Raw genomic sequence first — 19,395 nt, 5'->3', positions numbered from 1 at the left:
CCTTAAACTGGTAATGGAAAGCGAAAGGCTGATGCTGCTTTGACCTCAACCCTCCATCCTCAACACACCCCACCCACCCTTCCAATGTATCACCAGGTTTAAGGTGCAGGTGTGTCTGTCTTTGCCTTCTTTTGTGATGGACGACTCGGAGGACGGCGAGGAGGAGTCCAAATTCCAGCTGCCTCGACCAGATCCAGTAGGCAGCTCCTTCTTACGCGAGGATGGGAGCAGTGGAAGAACCAATATGAAGAAATTGATGCCAGGAGGCGGGGCCGCGTCCATTGCGCGCAGAAACTCCAGCAACAATGAGCTGTGTCTCCTGCAAGACGAGGACTCCACACCTGTGCGCAGCAGCTGCAGCACAGCCCCGGCTCTGTTCAGCCAGAGGGATGCTGCCGGCGGCTCGGAGGCTGACCACACAGCCGGAGGGGACGCGGGCTTAGAGGGACTGACAGACACGGGAGCCATCGGAATGATATGCAACAAAAACGGAGACTGTAGAAGGGACCCGACCAGTTCAGGGAGCCTCTCCTCTCTCATCTCAAGGCAGGAAAAGCAGACAGATGGAGTAGCGGCATCTGAAGACGGCAAGACGGCGGGAATGGACGGCTCCATCACTTCAGCGGGGTCCCTGACTCAGGGGCCGGGGGCCGAGGTCAAAAGCGCGGCAGCGATGGAGAAAAAGGACTCCAGAGTTTCTTTCTCCAACGCCCCGACTAGTAAAGGACAGACTCCGAGTCAGCAGTCGAGGAACTCTGTTACATTTTCCAAAGCTGAGGACGGATCTCAGATAGTGCCAGATGATGCAGACTCCAGGGGGAATCAGACTTACATGCAGCGGCAGTTTAGTTCCATGCTTCAGCCCGGAGTTAACAAATTCTCCCTGCGCATGTTTGGAAGCCAGAAGGCGGTGGAGAAAGAACAAGAGCGCGTAAAGTCAGCGGGTAATTGGATTATCCACCCATACAGCGACTTCAGGTATGGGTTCAGTAGAGTTAGGCTTATGAACCACGCACACTATGGAAATCAAACTTTATGTGAGAAAAAAATCATTTAGAAAAAGGAAAATTATTACCTATATTTTTGAAGCCCAGCCCCCCCCCCCGGAGACACTTTAGCTTTAGATGAAAATGGAAGATGGATGCATATAAAAAAAATCAAATGGCCAAATAGGAAGTATGTTTAGAAGATTTAAATAAACATTTGTGTGGTATCTATTTACTGATGCTGAAGTTGCACCTGCATTGAAGACCTTCAGGTTAAAGTAGTGCATTTTATTACTTTTGCATAAATGTGAAAATACTGGGATGAATGCTGCACAGAATTGTCATTTGTCAAAATAAGACGTCCTCCAAAAGCTCTGATGGATAAGTTTCATCTTTGGGAAGAAGCTGACGGAGGAAAAGTTGTGTCATTGATCAGCCTCAGCACCCAGGACAGCTCCTTCCATTATCTGACGTGTGAAACAGCAGCAAGCTGAGACCAACCAGTTCTTTGAGCTCATAATTTGCTATCAGTATATTATTTCATGACATATTGATTAATGGTTACGCGTAGAAGTATGTGAAGAAATATTCCAAATTAAAGCTGAAACATAAAAGGGTGGAAGTTGTGACTCAGCAAACCAGTTTCCTCCCTTGCTTTTTCAGGCTGAACAGAGAGTTGAATCAGCCTTCAATCTATAGAGCTGCAACTGAGGAAGAGTTCTATAATTGAACGATGGGCAAATGTGAAACGTTTCTTGATTAATCATTTTATATGTACTTATAAAATGTCAGGAGCAGGAAACACTTCTCAAACTGGAAAAGCTGAATTTTTTATGAATGTCATTTTGGCTTCAGCTGTGCTAACTGATCGATTGGTCAGTTAATCGATCACCCTGTCCAGCTCTAAAAGTAAAGGTGTGTCCATTAAAATTCAGGACTACGGCTGGATCTGATGGTGCAACGGAACCTTGTGAGAAAACCGTAAATAACCGTCAGTCAGATACAGAATCCATAACTGATTTGCCCCAATAGTCTGTCCATCTGTTTTGTCCTTGATTTGACCTTGTGTTGAGTTTGGAGTTATAGATGACTTCACCAGGAGGTGATACGCTGGAGTGTCACGAACGATTGGCCATGTGTGTGCAGGGATGTCCCTGTGTGTGTGTGTGTGTGTGTGTGTGTGTGTGTGTGTGTGTGTGTGTGTGTGTGTGTGTGTGTGTGTGTGTGTGTGTGTGTGTGTGTGTGTGTGTGTGTGTGTGTGTGTGTGTGTGTAGACTCTAGTGATAAAACTGAAGTGGCTCAGATTTAGCAGTTCTTCAGATTTAGAAGATTTCCCTCATATGTCACAGGAATTCAACATATTCTGTGTGTGTGTGTGTGTGTGTGTGTGTGTGTGTGTGTGTGTGTGTGTGTGTGTGTGTGTGTGTGTGCCGCCCCCCCCCCCCCCGGGGCTTTAACCTGGCAGGTTCTACTGGGACTTCACCATGCTGATGTTCATGGTGGGAAACCTAATCATCATCCCCGTGGGCATCACCTTCTTTAAGGATGAGACCACCACACCCTGGATCATCTTCAACGTGGTTTCTGACACCTTCTTCCTCATGGACCTGGTGCTGAACTTCAGGACTGGCATCGTGTTTGAGGACAACACTGAGATCATCCTCGATCCTGACAAGATTAAGAAGAAGTACCTGAAGACCTGGTTTGTGGTGGACTTTGTTTCCTCCATACCTGTGGATTATATCTTCCTCATCGTAGAGAAAGGGATTGACTCAGAGGTGTACAAGACAGCCCGGGCGCTCCGTATCGTCCGCTTCACTAAGATCCTCAGTCTGCTGCGACTTCTGAGACTGTCCAGACTCATCCGTTACATCCACCAATGGGAAGAGGTACGCTGAGGTTCAATATTAAGGAGTGACGGGGCAAAGAAAAATGCAATACTTAAGCGGTGACATTTTTTTTTAATGCCAATTGAAGCCATCATTGCAGCTGTTACAGACACATTTTGTAAAATGATGTCAAAATAAATTCAGAAATTGATTTACTTAGTAACAGCAAAAGGAGACAACATCTACATTTGTAAACACTGAAAATAAAATTGTTAAACGTAATAACCACCTGTAAACACAGACATACAGAAAAAATATAAACATTTCGAAAAAAAAAATCTATCATGGGTATATTTAATCTGTTAAAATCATATTGTATTTTTGTGAAGACGAGGCTATCCTCTAATTTTTTCAAATGATAAATTGAATTCAAACAACAAAGGTTCTTTTTTTCATTTAAAAGATATTAAATCTATAAGGACAAATTCTGCAACCTCAGTATTTTGCAGAGATAGGATACAGATAAGGCTGATATCCCTGCAAAGGTCTGGCTTAGGGTGAGGTTTTTCCCATTAGAGGGAAGTATTTTATGTTTATCATAAAAAATGTTCCCAGATCTTTTTATATTCCTAAATATTGATATTATTTGCCTCACAAATCCAGTGTCGGTTGGGTTGTGCGATTGTTCACATTAACACCATGATGCTTCTCAGGTTGCCTCGATGACGGCGGAGGGATCTCCTGTGAAGGAATGAGCAAATCCCAAGAAAGCTTTCATAAATGTTCATCATGTTCTTGCTGAGTTTCAGGTTTTCTTCCCTCAGCAGCAAAGCCTTCAAAGTTGAATCGATCATCACGGTTGTTTCATTACAGATGGAAGCTGCAGCTTAGACATGGTGACAAAAAAAAAAAAAAGCCAAATAGTCCAACTTTCTAAATAATTAACACAAAATATTGGCTTCCAGCGTTTTATGTTAGTAATTCTGTTTGTCTGTCAAAACAATCCTCCGCTGTATAATTACTTCCTGACTTGAAAAGAGTAAGGTTTTTCCGTGTTATGACATTTAGCCTGTAATCTGTGATGATGGAGTTATGAAATCATGAAAAAAATTATTTCTGTATTTTTCATCAGTTGGGAAGGGGGGGGGGTTTCCAGAGGATGTTGACAGTCTCTTTCTTCTCATGAGAATAACTACCTTTTTTTAATTTGTCTAAATGTTTCAAAGTGGCTTTTGAAGCAGTCAGTGCATCTTTTACATATCCACCAAAGATTTTTGGTGACCTGGCAGATGCAATATTAATAATTTTTTTAGTAAATGCTGCATAAACACAAGTATGAGTGAATAAACACAGGATGGCCCTAAAATCCTGTAAGGATCAAATGTTCCCTCATTCTGAAAATAGCAGCTGCTCTACTGATTTCACAGCTTGACAAATATCCTCAATTCTGTTTCAAACATTCACAACCGAATGTTCTTTGACTCCCCCCCCCCCACCCCGGATCAGTCCAGCTGAGCTCGGCACTGTTCAGCCCCAAACCAAACGTGGCTGACTGTGTTTCCCCTCAGCTCAGCTCAGCTCAGCTCAGCTCCGGGTTTCATAAAAGATCACGTTTGAGTGTTTTGCTCAACTGCAGGTCAACCGGGAAGAGAACATTAGATGACCACTGGTACTCTTTATTTAAAAACACTCAGCAGGGTAGGGTTGTGTTTTTGACGTGGTCTCTGAAGCAGCCTAGTCTAGGATGAATGTGTGTGTGTGTGTGTGTGTGTGTGTTTGCTGAAGCAGACGTAAGCCTTGACTATAATAATCAGAGGGATCTTCCAAGGCAGGCAGCTCTTACTGGGAAGAATTTTAAGATGTGATTTTTTTTAACCAGATTAGTCATGATTCAGGGGTTAAAATCAGTATGGTGTTGTGATATATTGCTTTTTTTAGTCTGATTTTTTGAAAAATGTTAAACATCACAGTGTGCCATCTCATGCATTTAGGAAGTTGTGTTTTTATGCAACCAGAACAGTGGAATTGGATGTCAGTAGTTAACTTCATAGAACTATAATTTGTACAGCCTGAGAAAAAAACCCCATATTATTAATCTACTTTCTGGATTCTAGTGGTATACAAATACTAACCCATGGAGCTGGTGACAGTGTGACAGCGTGAGACTTTTCAAGTGAGCTTATTCAAATTCGTAGGTGGGGAGGTAAAAAAATATGCAATTCTAATTGCTAGTCATCGTAAAATGTAATAGTGCAAAATCATTTATCAATATTTTCCCAATTGATTCCTCTGATGTCAGTTAGGATGTCAGTGGGGCGCCATGGGGATTTGTTTCACTACTTTTCTTGACATGCTTTTACCCAAACCATCTGGAACACCCTTTTTTAATGTGTGGCAGAGAGAAGTAGAAAGAAGTCTATCTGTGTTTTGTGGGTCTTGGTAATGTGCCTTGACCCAGATTGTGGTCTGACAGTGACACATGGCCAGGTGCTGTTCTGGTGTCGGGGGAACATTAGTCCTGAAGCCTCATTAATCATGATGGGAATGTCTCATAATCACAGGGCATGGCCTCATGGTGTGTGTGCCCCCCACCCCCCCACCCCCCTTACCCAAATGAGCTAAGGCAATTAGCCATTATTGGAAAAAGTCTATGAAAGCAAAGAAAGTAGTATCTTTGTATTGAGTTGGGGGGTGGGTGGGGGTAAATTCCATCAATTAGAAACACGCGGCTGAAGTTCTACTAGATTTTCTACTAGATTTCATTAGAATGAAAATTTGAAACTTTTTAAAGTACATGCAAGGTGGCATCAAATACATTTACAGGGCTTGATAATTTTATAAATATTGATACAAACCAGAGAAGACCCAGAGGTACGTGAGCTCATTCACATTACTAAGTTAAGAATGTGGGCTGGTTGGCCGTCTTCTGTTGCACCTACAATTAACTAGAACGTTTGATATTTGGTTTCCGGAGGAGAGAAGTTTTTATGTTCAATTGAGCTGCAAGTTTTATTGCAGGCATTTTCTAAGGTAAGCCCTAGAATGTCCCGACTTGGCTGTCTCCAAAGTGTCCATTGTACAGCTGTGCATTTGTTTGTGTCATGTCTGCGTGCACCCCCCCCCCACACACACACACAGTATCTGGCCTAGTTCACATGTAGGGCGCTTCTTTTCTCTCGTCTCAAGAGAGAAATGAGCATTTGTTTTTCATGTATGAGAAACTGTCAACTTCACCCATAAAGCAGGGCTTTCTAATATGCATTATCTATCCATCAATACATATACACACACACACACACACACAAACACACACTACATATGCAGTTATACATATACTGTATCTGGTCTACTTCCCTTCTAGGACAATCCTCTGTCCCCAGTGGGAAACAGTCTTTGCTTACAGTTTAGTCCAGCCTCCAGTTGGTCCTGCTAAGCAAGTATTACACACCAGTGCACACACATGCATGTAAATCCTTCGTATTCGGACACACACACTGCAGTAGCGAAGTCTGGCCGATCGCCAGCAAAACCACAGTGAGTGATATTTACAAGGCTGTGACCACAACACCAGCTCCATATAAATGATCTCTCTCACCTGAGGGGAGTAAATGTAAGAAACAGCTGAGAGGCCTGGGTTGATCAAAGCTCCATCAGTGTCTGATGATGGTTTGATCAAGAGTCCAGACCACAGACACCTGGTTATAATGTCGAACCCAACCTGACACAATGATCTACTGAGTCAGAGGAGAGAGTGTGTCGACATCGCTGTTTTATAATACTGCTTTAAAGTAATATTCAGTGTTTGAGCTACATTCACATCAATGGGAAAGAAACAGATATGCTTATCTTTAAACTTTACTTCACTGCAGCTCTTCCTCTAATCATTTCCACTGATCAATACTTTTATATCAAGGATAGGTCAAATGACTACCTGCAGTGTGTTAGGTGGTTGCTTCCTGCATTATAATGTTCTTTTAAGTTCCATAAAGCATCTTAATGTGCTTTAGCTAGCTGGTTGTTTTGGATTTCTGGTTCTTAATGCTCACTCTCACTGTTCTCGTCAGCACCATATCCAAACAGCACAGTGCAGCTCACTCACTGTTTGACCTGGATAGCACCAAATAGCACTCTAACAAAGTGAGCAACTCACTAATAAAACTGAGCAGACAAAGTAGGAGGAAATATGTTAATCAAAATTCATTACTTAATGTTATGACTACTGCCACCACGGCTGCTGGTGCTGCTACTACATATAACCCACTGAGGTGATTTCACATCCTGTTGTTTAGTGATATACGTAGACGGCTAACCTTGTTCATCTTCCTCAGATGGGGTGTGCTCTAATGCTTTTCTCTCAGATGCTACATCTGAATATGTCATTTTTGTAAAAAGAATGTCAATGATATTTTCTTTATTTACTTTTGGGGCTCTTGGAGATTTGGGTCACACTGTAAGAGGTGCGTGGAGTCACTTAACATTTCTCTAAGTTGAAATCACGTCCCCATGTTCTTCACATGTTTTTGGAGATGATTGCAGTCCATGTTCCCTTGAAGTTTTGCACATGTTTCTAGACTAAGTTATCTTTATAGATAACATTTTTAATAATAAATTTCTCCTGCGATATTAGCTACTAGTTAATGGTTAAAAAGAACAATTAAAAACTGGACACGCTTAATTTTTTGTAGGCACAAATGTGAGCGTGAATGTTTGTTTGCCCTGTGATTAGTTGGCGACTCATCCAGAGTGCACCCTGCCTATCGCCCATAGCCAGCTGGGATGAGCTCCACCATAACCTGTGACCCGTATTTGAAATAAGTGGCTGAAGGCGAGACAATTACGATTGTCTCATCTTCAAGAAGTTAAATTAATTAATTTTGTGGAGTTCATAATGACTTCCTGCTGGCAACGTGGAGTTTTATTTTGTGGTTATTAATCAAAGTCGAAATGAAAATACATCCATCATGACAGATGAAATAAAACAATCTCACAAAAATAAAAATAAAAAGGACAATCTGGACCCACGCTTTGCTAGGATGTGCACCAAAATGCAATGGCGACTATTCTGACCTATCTTCACATCAAGTTTCACTGAAACTCATCCAGTAGTTTTTATGTAATTCTGCTTTTACACCAAAAATGAACGTAGAAAAATAGCCTCCTTAGCAGAGAGCGATACAAACTGAGTCAGGATCTGTACTGGTAAAAATGCTGCTAGGTAATCAGTCTGATAGAATATTCTTGATGCCATATATCAAAAGTTACGCTTCTTTCAGTTACATGCACTATGGATGAATGCATCTAACAGCTTCAAAAGTTACCGCTGTCTATTGTGTCTAAGTGATTTTTTTTATTCCTCTCTCATGCTTTTCCTCCTCTTCCCATTTACAACCCTCTCTCCACCCCATCTCTTCTCTTCCTGACAGATCTTCCATATGACCTATGACCTCGCCAGCGCTGTGATGCGAATATTCAACCTGATTGGTATGATGTTGTTGCTGTGTCACTGGGATGGCTGCCTCCAGTTCCTGGTTCCCATGCTGCAGGACTTTCCATCTGACTGCTGGGTCTCACTCAACAAGATGGTGGTAAGGAACGTGTTTTGAAAATGTGTGTTTGTTGGCAAATGTTAAAGGTATTCAATTGCAAACATGCTCAATGGAATAAATTATGCAAAAGCAGGACTTATATGGCATTCCCGATTGGCAAAAAAAAAGGTATTATTTGCCCAGTAGTGGACACATGCTCGAGGAGAAACCAGTTCCAATTCATACAAGACCATCATGTGGTTTGTTTTTTGTCTGTCGTTCTGTTTTTGTGTCTGTCCTGTTTATTTCTCCTCTCAGATGTCCTCCCTCCATTCTAGCTGGCAGGTAGCTTCTGGCCATCTGCTGGTGGACGGATTATTAGGAGAGGTTTTCTCCTGGCATGAAAGAACAAACTCTCTGAATAGCAAGTGGTGCAACACTCAAGCTGTACGAAGATCAATTATATAACCGGGCAATTAATGAATAATCATTGAGAGAAGAATAAGCATTTCTAACTTAAACTACGTGGAATTTTGGCAAACAAGAGCATCATTCTTTTAGATTCCTGGATGGTAAACCTTTTCTTTATGGTTCATCTTAGATCAGCACTTTTCAACAAATAATTAGCATTTTTAATGGAAGTGGGAATGAATTCAAGGCTGATCTATTGGATTGTAAGTTTTAGAATATTCAGGATACCTAGTCAAAAGTTGATGTTCAATGTGATTCACATCTTTTCGGACATTTTGAGGAGCAACTTAAAAAATGATGTTGTTTTTTCAACTGCACCTGCATTTAATGCACCAGTCAGATGTTGATCAAGATGATCTACTGTTAAGTGATTTCAAAACTTCCGCTGTCAACAATGCAAATAACCACAAATAATCACTCAGATATTTCAAAATCTAACACAATGTGTGATTGGCTCTCTGCCGCAGCACCAATAACCCAGTCAAACCAAACAGCCAGTCTTTGTTCGATTGTTGCGTATATGGAGTCGATGACTTAGAAATTTTTCAAAATGTAGTCATGTAAAATGATCAGGGTGGTTAGGTGACATTTTTCATGACTGACTCCTTCCATTTACATGGTTTGCATCAGATAAAGTAATCATTGGTTATGGTATCACTCTAATGGTCCTTCTGTTTGTACGGCACCATTTTCTTTTTCCTTTTCTGGGTATCAATACCCAGCTAATTTTAACAGAGGGCATCCTTTTAAGATCCACCAAAGACAAACAATTATCTTTCTGACAAACTCCTAGATGCAGCACTTCAAATACATAATAAATTACAAATTAAAAATCTTCTTAATCACAGGAAGAAAACACAAAAACATGGAGACTCAGCCTGTGTCTGACTAATTATTGTATGTCAGAGATAAAACACTAAAGGTGGTGACTGACAGCACCAGAGGCACAGAGAAATGGGGTCATACTAGCAGAGAACGTGATTTGCATACACCTGTGTGTGTCAGACTAATGGTAGGAGTGAGACTTATGGAGGTTTGCTGTAGCATCAGACTCAGAGCCAGCTCAAGCTATTTCTTGGAGGGAACATCCCATAGTCGTTTTGTCTGTGTTCAGCAGACTGGATCATCACCTCCTTGTGCTTTTGTCAGAGGAGACTTTTTCCTGAGCTGCCGTCTTTGCTGCTGCTGCTAAGAAATGTTTCATAGGCTGAGAATAAACTTTCTAATTTTGGCACAAAGATTTGTGACACTTGAAACGACTCCTTCTGAAAATACACTGCGCCGTGACTTGCATGTGTAAGATTGTGTGTTTGTCTGTGTGTGTGTGTGTGTGTGTGTGTGTGTGTATTAGTATGTGTGATCTCCAGGAACAAATGGATCTCACACCCGCTGACCCTAGGGGAACACCAGTGTTGCTTTTTCTGTTGTTCCATCTTTCATTTCTTGTTCCGTTCCTGACCATCTTCCTCTCTATCCACACACACAGATGTTGCTGGCCTTCAGTTGTTTCCATCCAATCGTCTTACCTATTCAATCATACATACTCCCCTGACATCTAGGGCTGTTTTGTCAGTGGAAATATTTCTTTACCTTTCAAGATTTAAAATCTTCGATCTGAATACATGAGATTAATTTCTTACTTTTAAAAATCATTTAAAGGTTTTGCATCTAGCCTACTTGTCTCTTGGTTGGAACCAATTTTTATGAAGATTCCCCGACGTAAAGACATCTTGCAGTGGGAGAACAGTTAACACAAAGGGCATGAATACAGAGAAAATGTGTCATTGTCGTAGCTGTCGTCACTGAACTCTTCCTTCTTCCTTCTGCTCCTCCTGCTGTGTTGAAATTCTCTGTGTTGTTTTTTTTTGGCTGTGTGTCATTTTTCGAGCAAGACGCCACTATGCCAGTGTGCACCCAAGTGGGCGTGGCCTCTCAGAATAAACAACTTCATAGATCATCTTAGTGTGGATGAGAGATGCGGTGTTAAATGATCCTATGCAGGTCATCTACTGCGCTCCACTCTGCTCTTCTCTTTCTCTCATCCAGGCACAAGCCAATAGAAAAGAAGAACAGACGTGATGTGATGCTCCAAAGGCACTCATATTCACTACAATACTTTCTTCTATGTGTGTGTTGTCTTACATATCAATACATAAATAAATGATAACCATTACAGTCTCCTTCATCTCTGTAATACATTCAGCGCTGCTTCACAACGCTTGAAAACAATACATTTTTCATTTAAAAGATTTTCATGCAGCATGCAGTGTTGTTCATTATAAGCTTCATAATAAGGCTCATTTGGCACAATGATCACCTAAGATCGAGTTATCACTGCTGTAATTTAGGAGGCTCCCAGTTACATGGATGGCAGGTAGTTTCATCCCATCTGCATCATCCTGATTGGTTGTGGGATCAGCAGCATCAGAATAAAGCCTCTTTTTTTCCTCTCAGCCTCAGATTCAGATTCTATGTTCAATACATACGTTGCTGAGAGGTATTTTACTGCAGAGGAAGAGTTGTTGTCATTATAACACCCCACTGAATTGTGTGGCTTTATTATGTATGCATACTCATGCACAGATGCACTTCAAGAAGCCCTCCCACTTTGAAACTTAATAAGGATACCCTCCATTCATTCAATTACTGAAGAGGCCTGACTGACAGGCAGGCCTGTCAGAGTGCGTAAGAATAATGGACAGTTATTGAGATCTGTGTGTGGAGGTGTTGGTGTGTATGAGAGTGAGTGACAGTTGTCTGTTGAGACATTCAGGCAAATACAGTACTTGTACAGGCAGTCTCAGTCACACAATGTAACATGAAAACCAGTGACACCATGTTGCATCTGTATATAAGGACTGAAACACTGAGGACACTGATCATTATTGTTCTGATGACTAATTTGTTTTTGCTTTGCTTTTTTTTTTTTTTTTAAAATATTTTTTGTTTCATTCTGTTTCGTTTCGTTTCGTTTCATTTCTCTAGTCGCTAATTTCAAAAGTGCTGCACAGCCAAGATAAAGTTACAGTCTTTGTGGGGCAAATTTCCCCTATGAGACCAATTCCAATTTAAGAATAAAAGTCGTTTTCAGCTTTGCCGTGTTATTCTGAAGCCAGAATAATTAACAGCACGTAGTATTAATAGTTAAGTATAAATCAGATTTTAACAAGTATTAGTGTAAATCTATGCGTGCCGGTCTCTGGCAGCTGCACAGACACACATTTCTTAACCTTTATGTAGTCATGCACCTTTTCATTGCTTGAAAACTCTGAAGGTATCACAATCTGAAACACCAGATACATAAAAGGAATAGAGTGGAGGGCTTAGGGGTAAAGGTGACTTACTAACAGTGGGAAACCTGAACCCAGGAAAACGCAGACAACCATTCTATTCTGGTAGTGACTGATGGCAGGCAGACTGGTAGCTCCCAAACCCAAATCGGTGCTGCTGAAAACATTCCAACACTGAGATGCAAAACCTGTCCTGGATCTCTGTCACCGGCTCCTGGGGCACATTTTAAAACTCTGTGCATTTTACAAGAATGCATTGTAAAGCATCTGTATTTGCATTATATTATTATTTGTAATTATATACACACAAAATCAGTTGTTACAGTTTCGACAGCATAATGTAGCATATTACTGCTTACTGTCTATATATAAATCTACAGTATGTGTTCTGTATGGGAGGATAATTAAAGAGCAAAAGCGTCAGACTGCTAAAAAAAATAGTAAACGAACTGTTCTCAGTGAGCTTTCTGACTGACCAATCAAAGTGTTTTACATCATTAAAATGGTGACTTATATCACTTGGCCAATGTTCCACTGGCTACAGCTCACAGTGGATTTCTGGCATACATGCTTTAACTATATCTTATTTCTCCCAGATTACACTTGTGTTTACAGCAGGTCTCAATGACATTAACACAGAGAAATACTGCTCGGATTTACAGTCTAGTTTTACAGTGGAGCAGAGAAACGTCTTTCCCCGACACATTTGCACACATCATCAGCAGCAGCAGCAGCATTCCTATTTGTGTTAACTGAAGTGAATGAAATATTCTACATCTTTGCTGGCTAGTGGCAGATGATTTGTTTTTTAAGGTTGCTCACAGCTATTGGTTTGACAGCCTCATACCACACATCAGGCACGTTGGGGGGGGGGGGTGATGGATTCCCAGTAAAGATGAAACAATGCAACAAGTAGCTGTCTTCTTGCTGTCTTTGCTTTATCTTGCCGGGGGCGCCTACTACCCTCTCTGCTCAGATACCACTGAATGCTGTTGATAGCTCACGTTCAATTCTTTTTTTACTCTACAGTCTTTCTTTTCAGAAGCTGTTGCTGTTTTTCTGTGTTGCACAAGCAACACTTTTGTAATGAATTGTGCCTTAGTGAAAGTGTAATCCATTTGTAGTTCACTATGTACGTTAACGTGATAATGTCAATCTTACTGATATCACGGTACTGAATGTGTCAGGTGGTAGAGGGCCAGAACACGTTTCTGATCTGCTACCCAGTTATGAATGTCCAGACATCTCTGGTCATATTGTGCTGATCTGCTGTCTGTCCAGAGAGTCACACCCAAAAATGGACATTTATTCTTTGCACAACACATCTGGAAAACCTCAATGCTGCTCCAACTCTCAGTTCAATTGAATCAGGGCTTCAGAAGTTTTATTTTATTAAATTAAAATATGTACTGCAAATTTGGACTGTTAAATGTGACTTGTCCTCCTTAACTGTTTTAATGTCTTATACTATAGTATTATGATCATCAGTCTTTTTGCATCTTTTTTATGTTTTTTGTTGCTTCTTTTGCGACATGTCATAACTTTTTTTCCAGAAATGCAAACTGGCTCTTTGTTGAGCAGCGCATTCTACACACACTATTAATGTAATTCAATAATAATAATTCAATAATCTGTTATTCCGATGTGAAGTGTAAATACTTCATTAAAATTTTCCACTGTTTCCACCCCATTCTTGATATTTTATTTTCATCTATTTATTCAGAAGCTCCCTATACAGATTAGATGTCACCTTTAGTACATATTAAATTAATATATAAATAGTTGTGGTGGGATTTGTCTCAGATGTGGGCTTCTAGGGCATAAATGAAAATCGACAAAAAAAATTCCCCTAAAACTTTGAGAATCACACATGTATGAGAGACAAATATTTTCACGAGTTAATTTTTGTCCTTTATTTATTTATTATATTTTAGAAATGTGTTGTTGTTTTTTACAGAAATACAATTAACAAGAATTGCATAGAACATGAACTATTTATTTATTAACTTTTTTCTAACTTGAAAATGAAAATCTGTGACTGAGCGGATTCTCCCTCCACCTCAACCAAATAGCACTTTCCTTTCAACTGCTTTAAATAACCATTCAATGATGTATAGATAAAGCGAATGCTGATTCTCCACTGGAAAAACACAATCTAGTGAGTTTTCGCATGTTGTAAGCAAATCATTTCACGTAACCCATTGTATTATGTGGTAATTGTTTCTTGGGTGTAGGATGTTGGACGGCTTTCTCTGAAACAAATACCAAATGAAATGAATAAACTCAAAGGCAATAACAGCAGCTTATTATACAGAAAGCGTTATGATCCACTGAGTCACAACCTTTTCCATTCAAATCCAAACACTTGATCCATTTCCCATCTGATGATGCCAAAGATAAACAGGAGTTTGTCAGACGTCCAAGTTGCCTTTTCAGAATGACGACGTTCTTCCGTTTCCTCAAAATTCTCATTTGTCCACTGCATCAACACAAACCTGCAAACCTGAAGGCACCACACAGAGCTAAGTTGGAAAACCAGGAACTTGAAACATTCTGCTGGTAAATTCAGAGATAATACTGGACAAGACTGCATTTAATTCTGAGAAATTTAAATGTGTGTTGTTACATTTATCCTGACCAAAGCATGAAGTCTGCATTGGATATACAATAGGTTGTGTCTGTGTGGGTTAGTTATGCACTGTAGCAGATGGTTGACTACTGAATAACTATTTCCAGACGCCTGCAGTAATAGAGTCAGATTTTACACAGGATGCAGCGCATTACAGGTTCCTCAAAAGCTGTTGACGATAGAAGGATGCACTAATCATGAATTGATTCTTACACATCTCCCCCTAAAACATTAGCTAATTTTGTGGGTGGAGTTTTCAGTGTTTGTATTCTATACATAGCAACAAAGAACATTCATCGTCAAGCTTCAAATCACGTTCGGTTCTACATAATGAAAATAAGCACAGATATAAGTAATGAGCGATGCTAACAGCATGTTTCATTGCAGTTTACATATTAAAATCCTTCATATCAGCTCTTTGACTCACACACACACACACACACACACACACACACACACACACACACACACACACACACACACACACACACACACACACACACACACTACACATCAAAGAGAGTCTGAAAATCAGACAAGCCAGTAAACCCAGATGGATGTGCCATCATGCACGTACACTCACTATGCTACACTTGCTCCATCATGTCTCATAGATAATCCTGTACTCCCTTTGTGTTCCACCCTAAGTTCATTATATTCAATCTGCTATCATCACCAGTGCTCAGAGAAGACTGACGGCAAATAACATTAACACAGAAGCTAATTTCATTTGTTCCGTCCGCCTCCACCCTTCTAGATCCCCTCTATTTCTCTGTAGCATTAACTTATCATGTTATTATGAAAACTGCAATTTCCAATAGTAAGAGACAGCTGTACGGTGTGTCAGTTTTGATAAGCTACTATTTAAAAACGTACTATAGATACAGCTGGCGGGTGTGTGTTCCATGTCTATAAGGATTTACTGCTCAGACAGTCACATTTAAATGAACACTTTGGATAACTTTTGGGAAAATATGCAGGTTAGCTTTCTTTCTCAGCATCGCATTAAATTACATCACAGTAAATCAGACAGTGAGGAGACCCCACACAGCCAAAAAACAATCAGGTCTGTATGTAATGGTATGTTTGGTATGTAATGGCTTGGTGTTCACCTCACAAAAATACTCTATATATATTAATGTGTGTGCATTAGACAGAAGTAATAAGTTCGAGATATGCAAGCATGTTTCAGAAGGTGTGTCTGTCTGTGCTCGGGCTCTCATCTTGCTGTTTATCCATCAGCAATGTGATTGGCGTACTGATGGCTGTCTGGAGGGATTGAACTCCAGGTCTGCTCACCACCTGCAGCAGTGGAGAACAGGCTCAGACTGAGGCAATGCAAATTTTCTGTCAGGGTTTGCAGAAAAAAATTGCTTATTATAATGGGCTTTGAGGCTACGGATGACAGTGATGTAGGAGATGCGGTTACAAGGCTACACTAAAAACAACTAAACTGGGGATATGATGAGGGCATTTTTAACCTTAAAGCTTCAAACTGTTTTCGTGGGTTTCTCTCTCTTCTGTCAAAAAAATTCAATGTGTAGTTTATGTCGTCAAAGTATTCGGTTCAAAATGTTAAACATTGAACCAGGCTGGAAAAAACTTGTTGAAAATCTTTTTCTTTGCATGTTCATCCATTCACCTTCCTTAAACACTTGTTTAGTTCCGTACCGGAACTCTTTTAGCTCCTCGAATAACAAAAAAGAAAAAAAGAAAAAGAGAAAGAAACCAACTTTGAATTACAAATGAAATGGAAATTCCCATGGAAATATACAAATCAGATAGGCTTCCAACTAGTCAATCAGAGACTGAAGATACACTTGTGTCTGTGAAGGACAGAAGGAGCTGGAGAGGAAACTCCTCACGGTGTGTGAACCACAGCTGTTTCAGGGTGAGATGTTCAGCTGTGCCTGTGGAGGGCTTTTCTTAATGAGAAGAATTAGGGTTGACGGAGTATGCGAGTATCAATCAAGAGCAGACTGGAGCACGCAGATGTACAGGTTCCTCATTAACCCTCGCTTTTTCCTCTCCTCCTGCCTGGTGCTCCATGATGATGAGACTCTCCAGCAAACCAGAAACATTTGTTAAAAAACAGAGAGACATACTCTGCACCAGAATGCGTCTCGCTCTGGAGCTGTCTTGTTCTAAAATTCACACTATCATAACATCTGTCACATTCATACAAAACTGTCTCTAATGATCCATGGCAGAGATAAGTATGGGTCAACAGACTGATATAAAACAAGATATTTTAGGTGGACAGAATGACCGCGGTCCTCCTTTTTCTTCCATCTGCTTTATCGTCCATATTCTATTTCCTCACACTACCTCCTTTACCTCTCTTTGCAGAATGACTCCTGGAGTGAGCTCTACTCCTTTGCACTCTTTAAGGCAATGAGCCACATGCTGTGCATTGGATATGGAAGACAAGCACCAGAGAGCATGTCAGACATCTGGCTGACCATGCTCAGTATGATCGTTGGAGCCACCTGCTATGCCATGTTCATCGGTCATGCAACAGCGCTAATCCAATCCCTGGACTCATCCAGGCGGCAGTACCAAGAAAAAGTAAGGAACTGACTGGTTTAGGTGTGTTGATTTATTTCATGTTTGCCTTCATGTTTTAAAGCACAAATTAAATTTGTGATGGTGTCTTTGGTCAATTATTCTAGTTATTTAACAGATTAATTCATCAACTTTGGGAAACATGCTTAATATCTTTCTTTCTAAGAGTTGGATGAGAAACTCCATATCACTATCTTGTGTTTATGGTGGCTAAATGCTGGAAGTAAATATGTTAGTTTAGTGTACAGACTGGATGCATAAAGAAACATACAGCTTGGTTTTATCTATACTTAAAAAAAATTAAAAATGTCTCCTGGTCAATCCAGTCTTAATGCTGAGCAAAATGCAATCTGATCCTGGTCATGCATGGACCAGATCATGGTATCACAGTTCTCATATGACCCTAATAGTAAATATTATCACTCTCAAATTATTCTTTCTATGAATCCAGCAGCAACTTTTTTTTTTTTTTTCAAAAGCAATGTGCTGGTCATCTCTAATAATCCACAGGCCATGCTGGAAACAGTTGTCATTGGAACTACCTTCTAGTGAAATAATAATCCCTATAAAACCTGTGGACTGTTTGTTCTGTGGATTATCCTGTCACTGGGGAACATTTCCCAGATTGAGATATAGCTGTTGATATTTTTTTTTAATTTGCTTTCTCAGTAGTGTGAGCACTGTTACTCAGGATCTCAGAAGCTAAGAGAATTATAACAGAACCATCATGTCTAGATTCCACCATATGCTTGTACAAATTGGGTGAACAAACCCAAAGAACTAAAATGATCGAATGCAATAGTGGAGAAAGTGAATTGGTGCTACCTTTCTATCTATCTTTAGATCACTGATTAAATCAGGAGGACTGCTGCATGATTACCTTACTTTAACCCATGTGTCCCCAGTCTCCCGTCTGAGGAGACTCTGTGGGGGAGGGGGGAAGTCATTTGAAGTGATCATGCTTTATGACAATGTGAATACAGTTATCACATTTGATATGAACAGAGGGGGTTTGCCTATGTGATTACAACTCCATCAATATTAAAAAAAGAAAAAGAAATTACAGGCAATTTGTGACTGAGTCGCCTTACAGGTAGTCTATAGTCTTCAATGCTGGCTCTAACTTTCCATTTGTCTGCAGTCTCAATGTTTGCAATCGTCCCCAGGCACATAAATACATTGTGTGTTCGTTCTCTGCTCAGAAGTTGGCAGACATGCGGACAAAAGAAGGACTGCAAATGACACATCGACAGGAAAGCCACATGAGATCCAACATCATTTAAATGCTTGTAATTATTCTGTGTAATTCCTGTGATAAACCCACCCTTACATGAACTAGTGTTGTTTATTACATGAACTGCACTGCAAGCCTAACAGCCATTGCTCTTCAATGAGCAGCTTCAGGTCTGCACTGTCCTGCAGACTCACTAATTCAGCTCCGTTTTATGAATCCACATCTCAAAATACACTCAGCAATTTGTTTGATCTCGCTAACATTTGACCTTGTGTTGTTACTGCATGCATCTTTCCGAGTAATTTTATTTTCCAAAGTTATTTTCCTTTTGATCATGTTTTCTATGTTTATGGCTTTTTTTGGGTTTTATGCTTCATTATTTTTCTTTTATTATTTCATTCTTGCCTTTATGCTTTCATGTAATGAAGTTTATAAACTTGGAAACGAGTTTTGATCTACACAAAAGTTGTTTTTTTTCATTATTACTTCAAAATAGTTGGTAACAGTGTGTATCATTAGTTTGGCTCTTGCTTGTCTACTAATTATCAGGCACATAATAAAAAGGTTTAAAGTCCAACAAGATTAGAAGAGTGTTTGGAATTTTAATACATTGTGTCCATTTATTACTCATTTCTCCTCATAACTCCTTAAAAACCATTATGGATAGGTATCTTGTAGTTCATTAGTTCACCATTGCAAGACAATCCCTTTTCTGACTTTTTTGTTAACCATTTCTCTTCATACTTCATTCAGCAATAAATATGCTGAGTAACTGTGCTAGGAAAAGGCCAGGAGTCTAAAGTTCATCCCTTGCAGTGAGCACAGGGACTAATGAAAAGTTGTAAGAGAAAGGAGACATGAACTGC

At 40.1% G+C, this 19,395-nt stretch overlaps 1 protein-coding gene across 1 annotated transcript in view; it reads left to right on the top strand.

The window, feature by feature from the left end:
* Positions 1–136: 136 nt before the first annotated feature.
* Positions 137–19,395, top strand: part of hcn2b (hyperpolarization activated cyclic nucleotide-gated potassium channel 2b) — a 36,187-nt gene continuing 16,928 nt past the window's right edge. The window contains exons 1-4 of the mRNA XM_068320484.1: positions 137–978; positions 2,452–2,875; positions 8,239–8,400; positions 17,080–17,298. Coding sequence (XP_068176585.1) covers positions 137–978; positions 2,452–2,875; positions 8,239–8,400; positions 17,080–17,298 — 1,647 coding nt within the window. The remainder of the gene's footprint in view (positions 979–2,451; positions 2,876–8,238; positions 8,401–17,079; positions 17,299–19,395) is intronic.

The sequence above is a fragment of the Antennarius striatus genome, chromosome 7, assembly GCF_040054535.1.
Source record: "Antennarius striatus isolate MH-2024 chromosome 7, ASM4005453v1, whole genome shotgun sequence".
NCBI lineage: Eukaryota > Metazoa > Chordata > Actinopteri > Lophiiformes > Antennariidae > Antennarius > Antennarius striatus.
The sequence above is the reverse complement of the archived record's forward strand: the minus strand, read 5'-3'. Positions and strand labels throughout refer to the sequence as shown.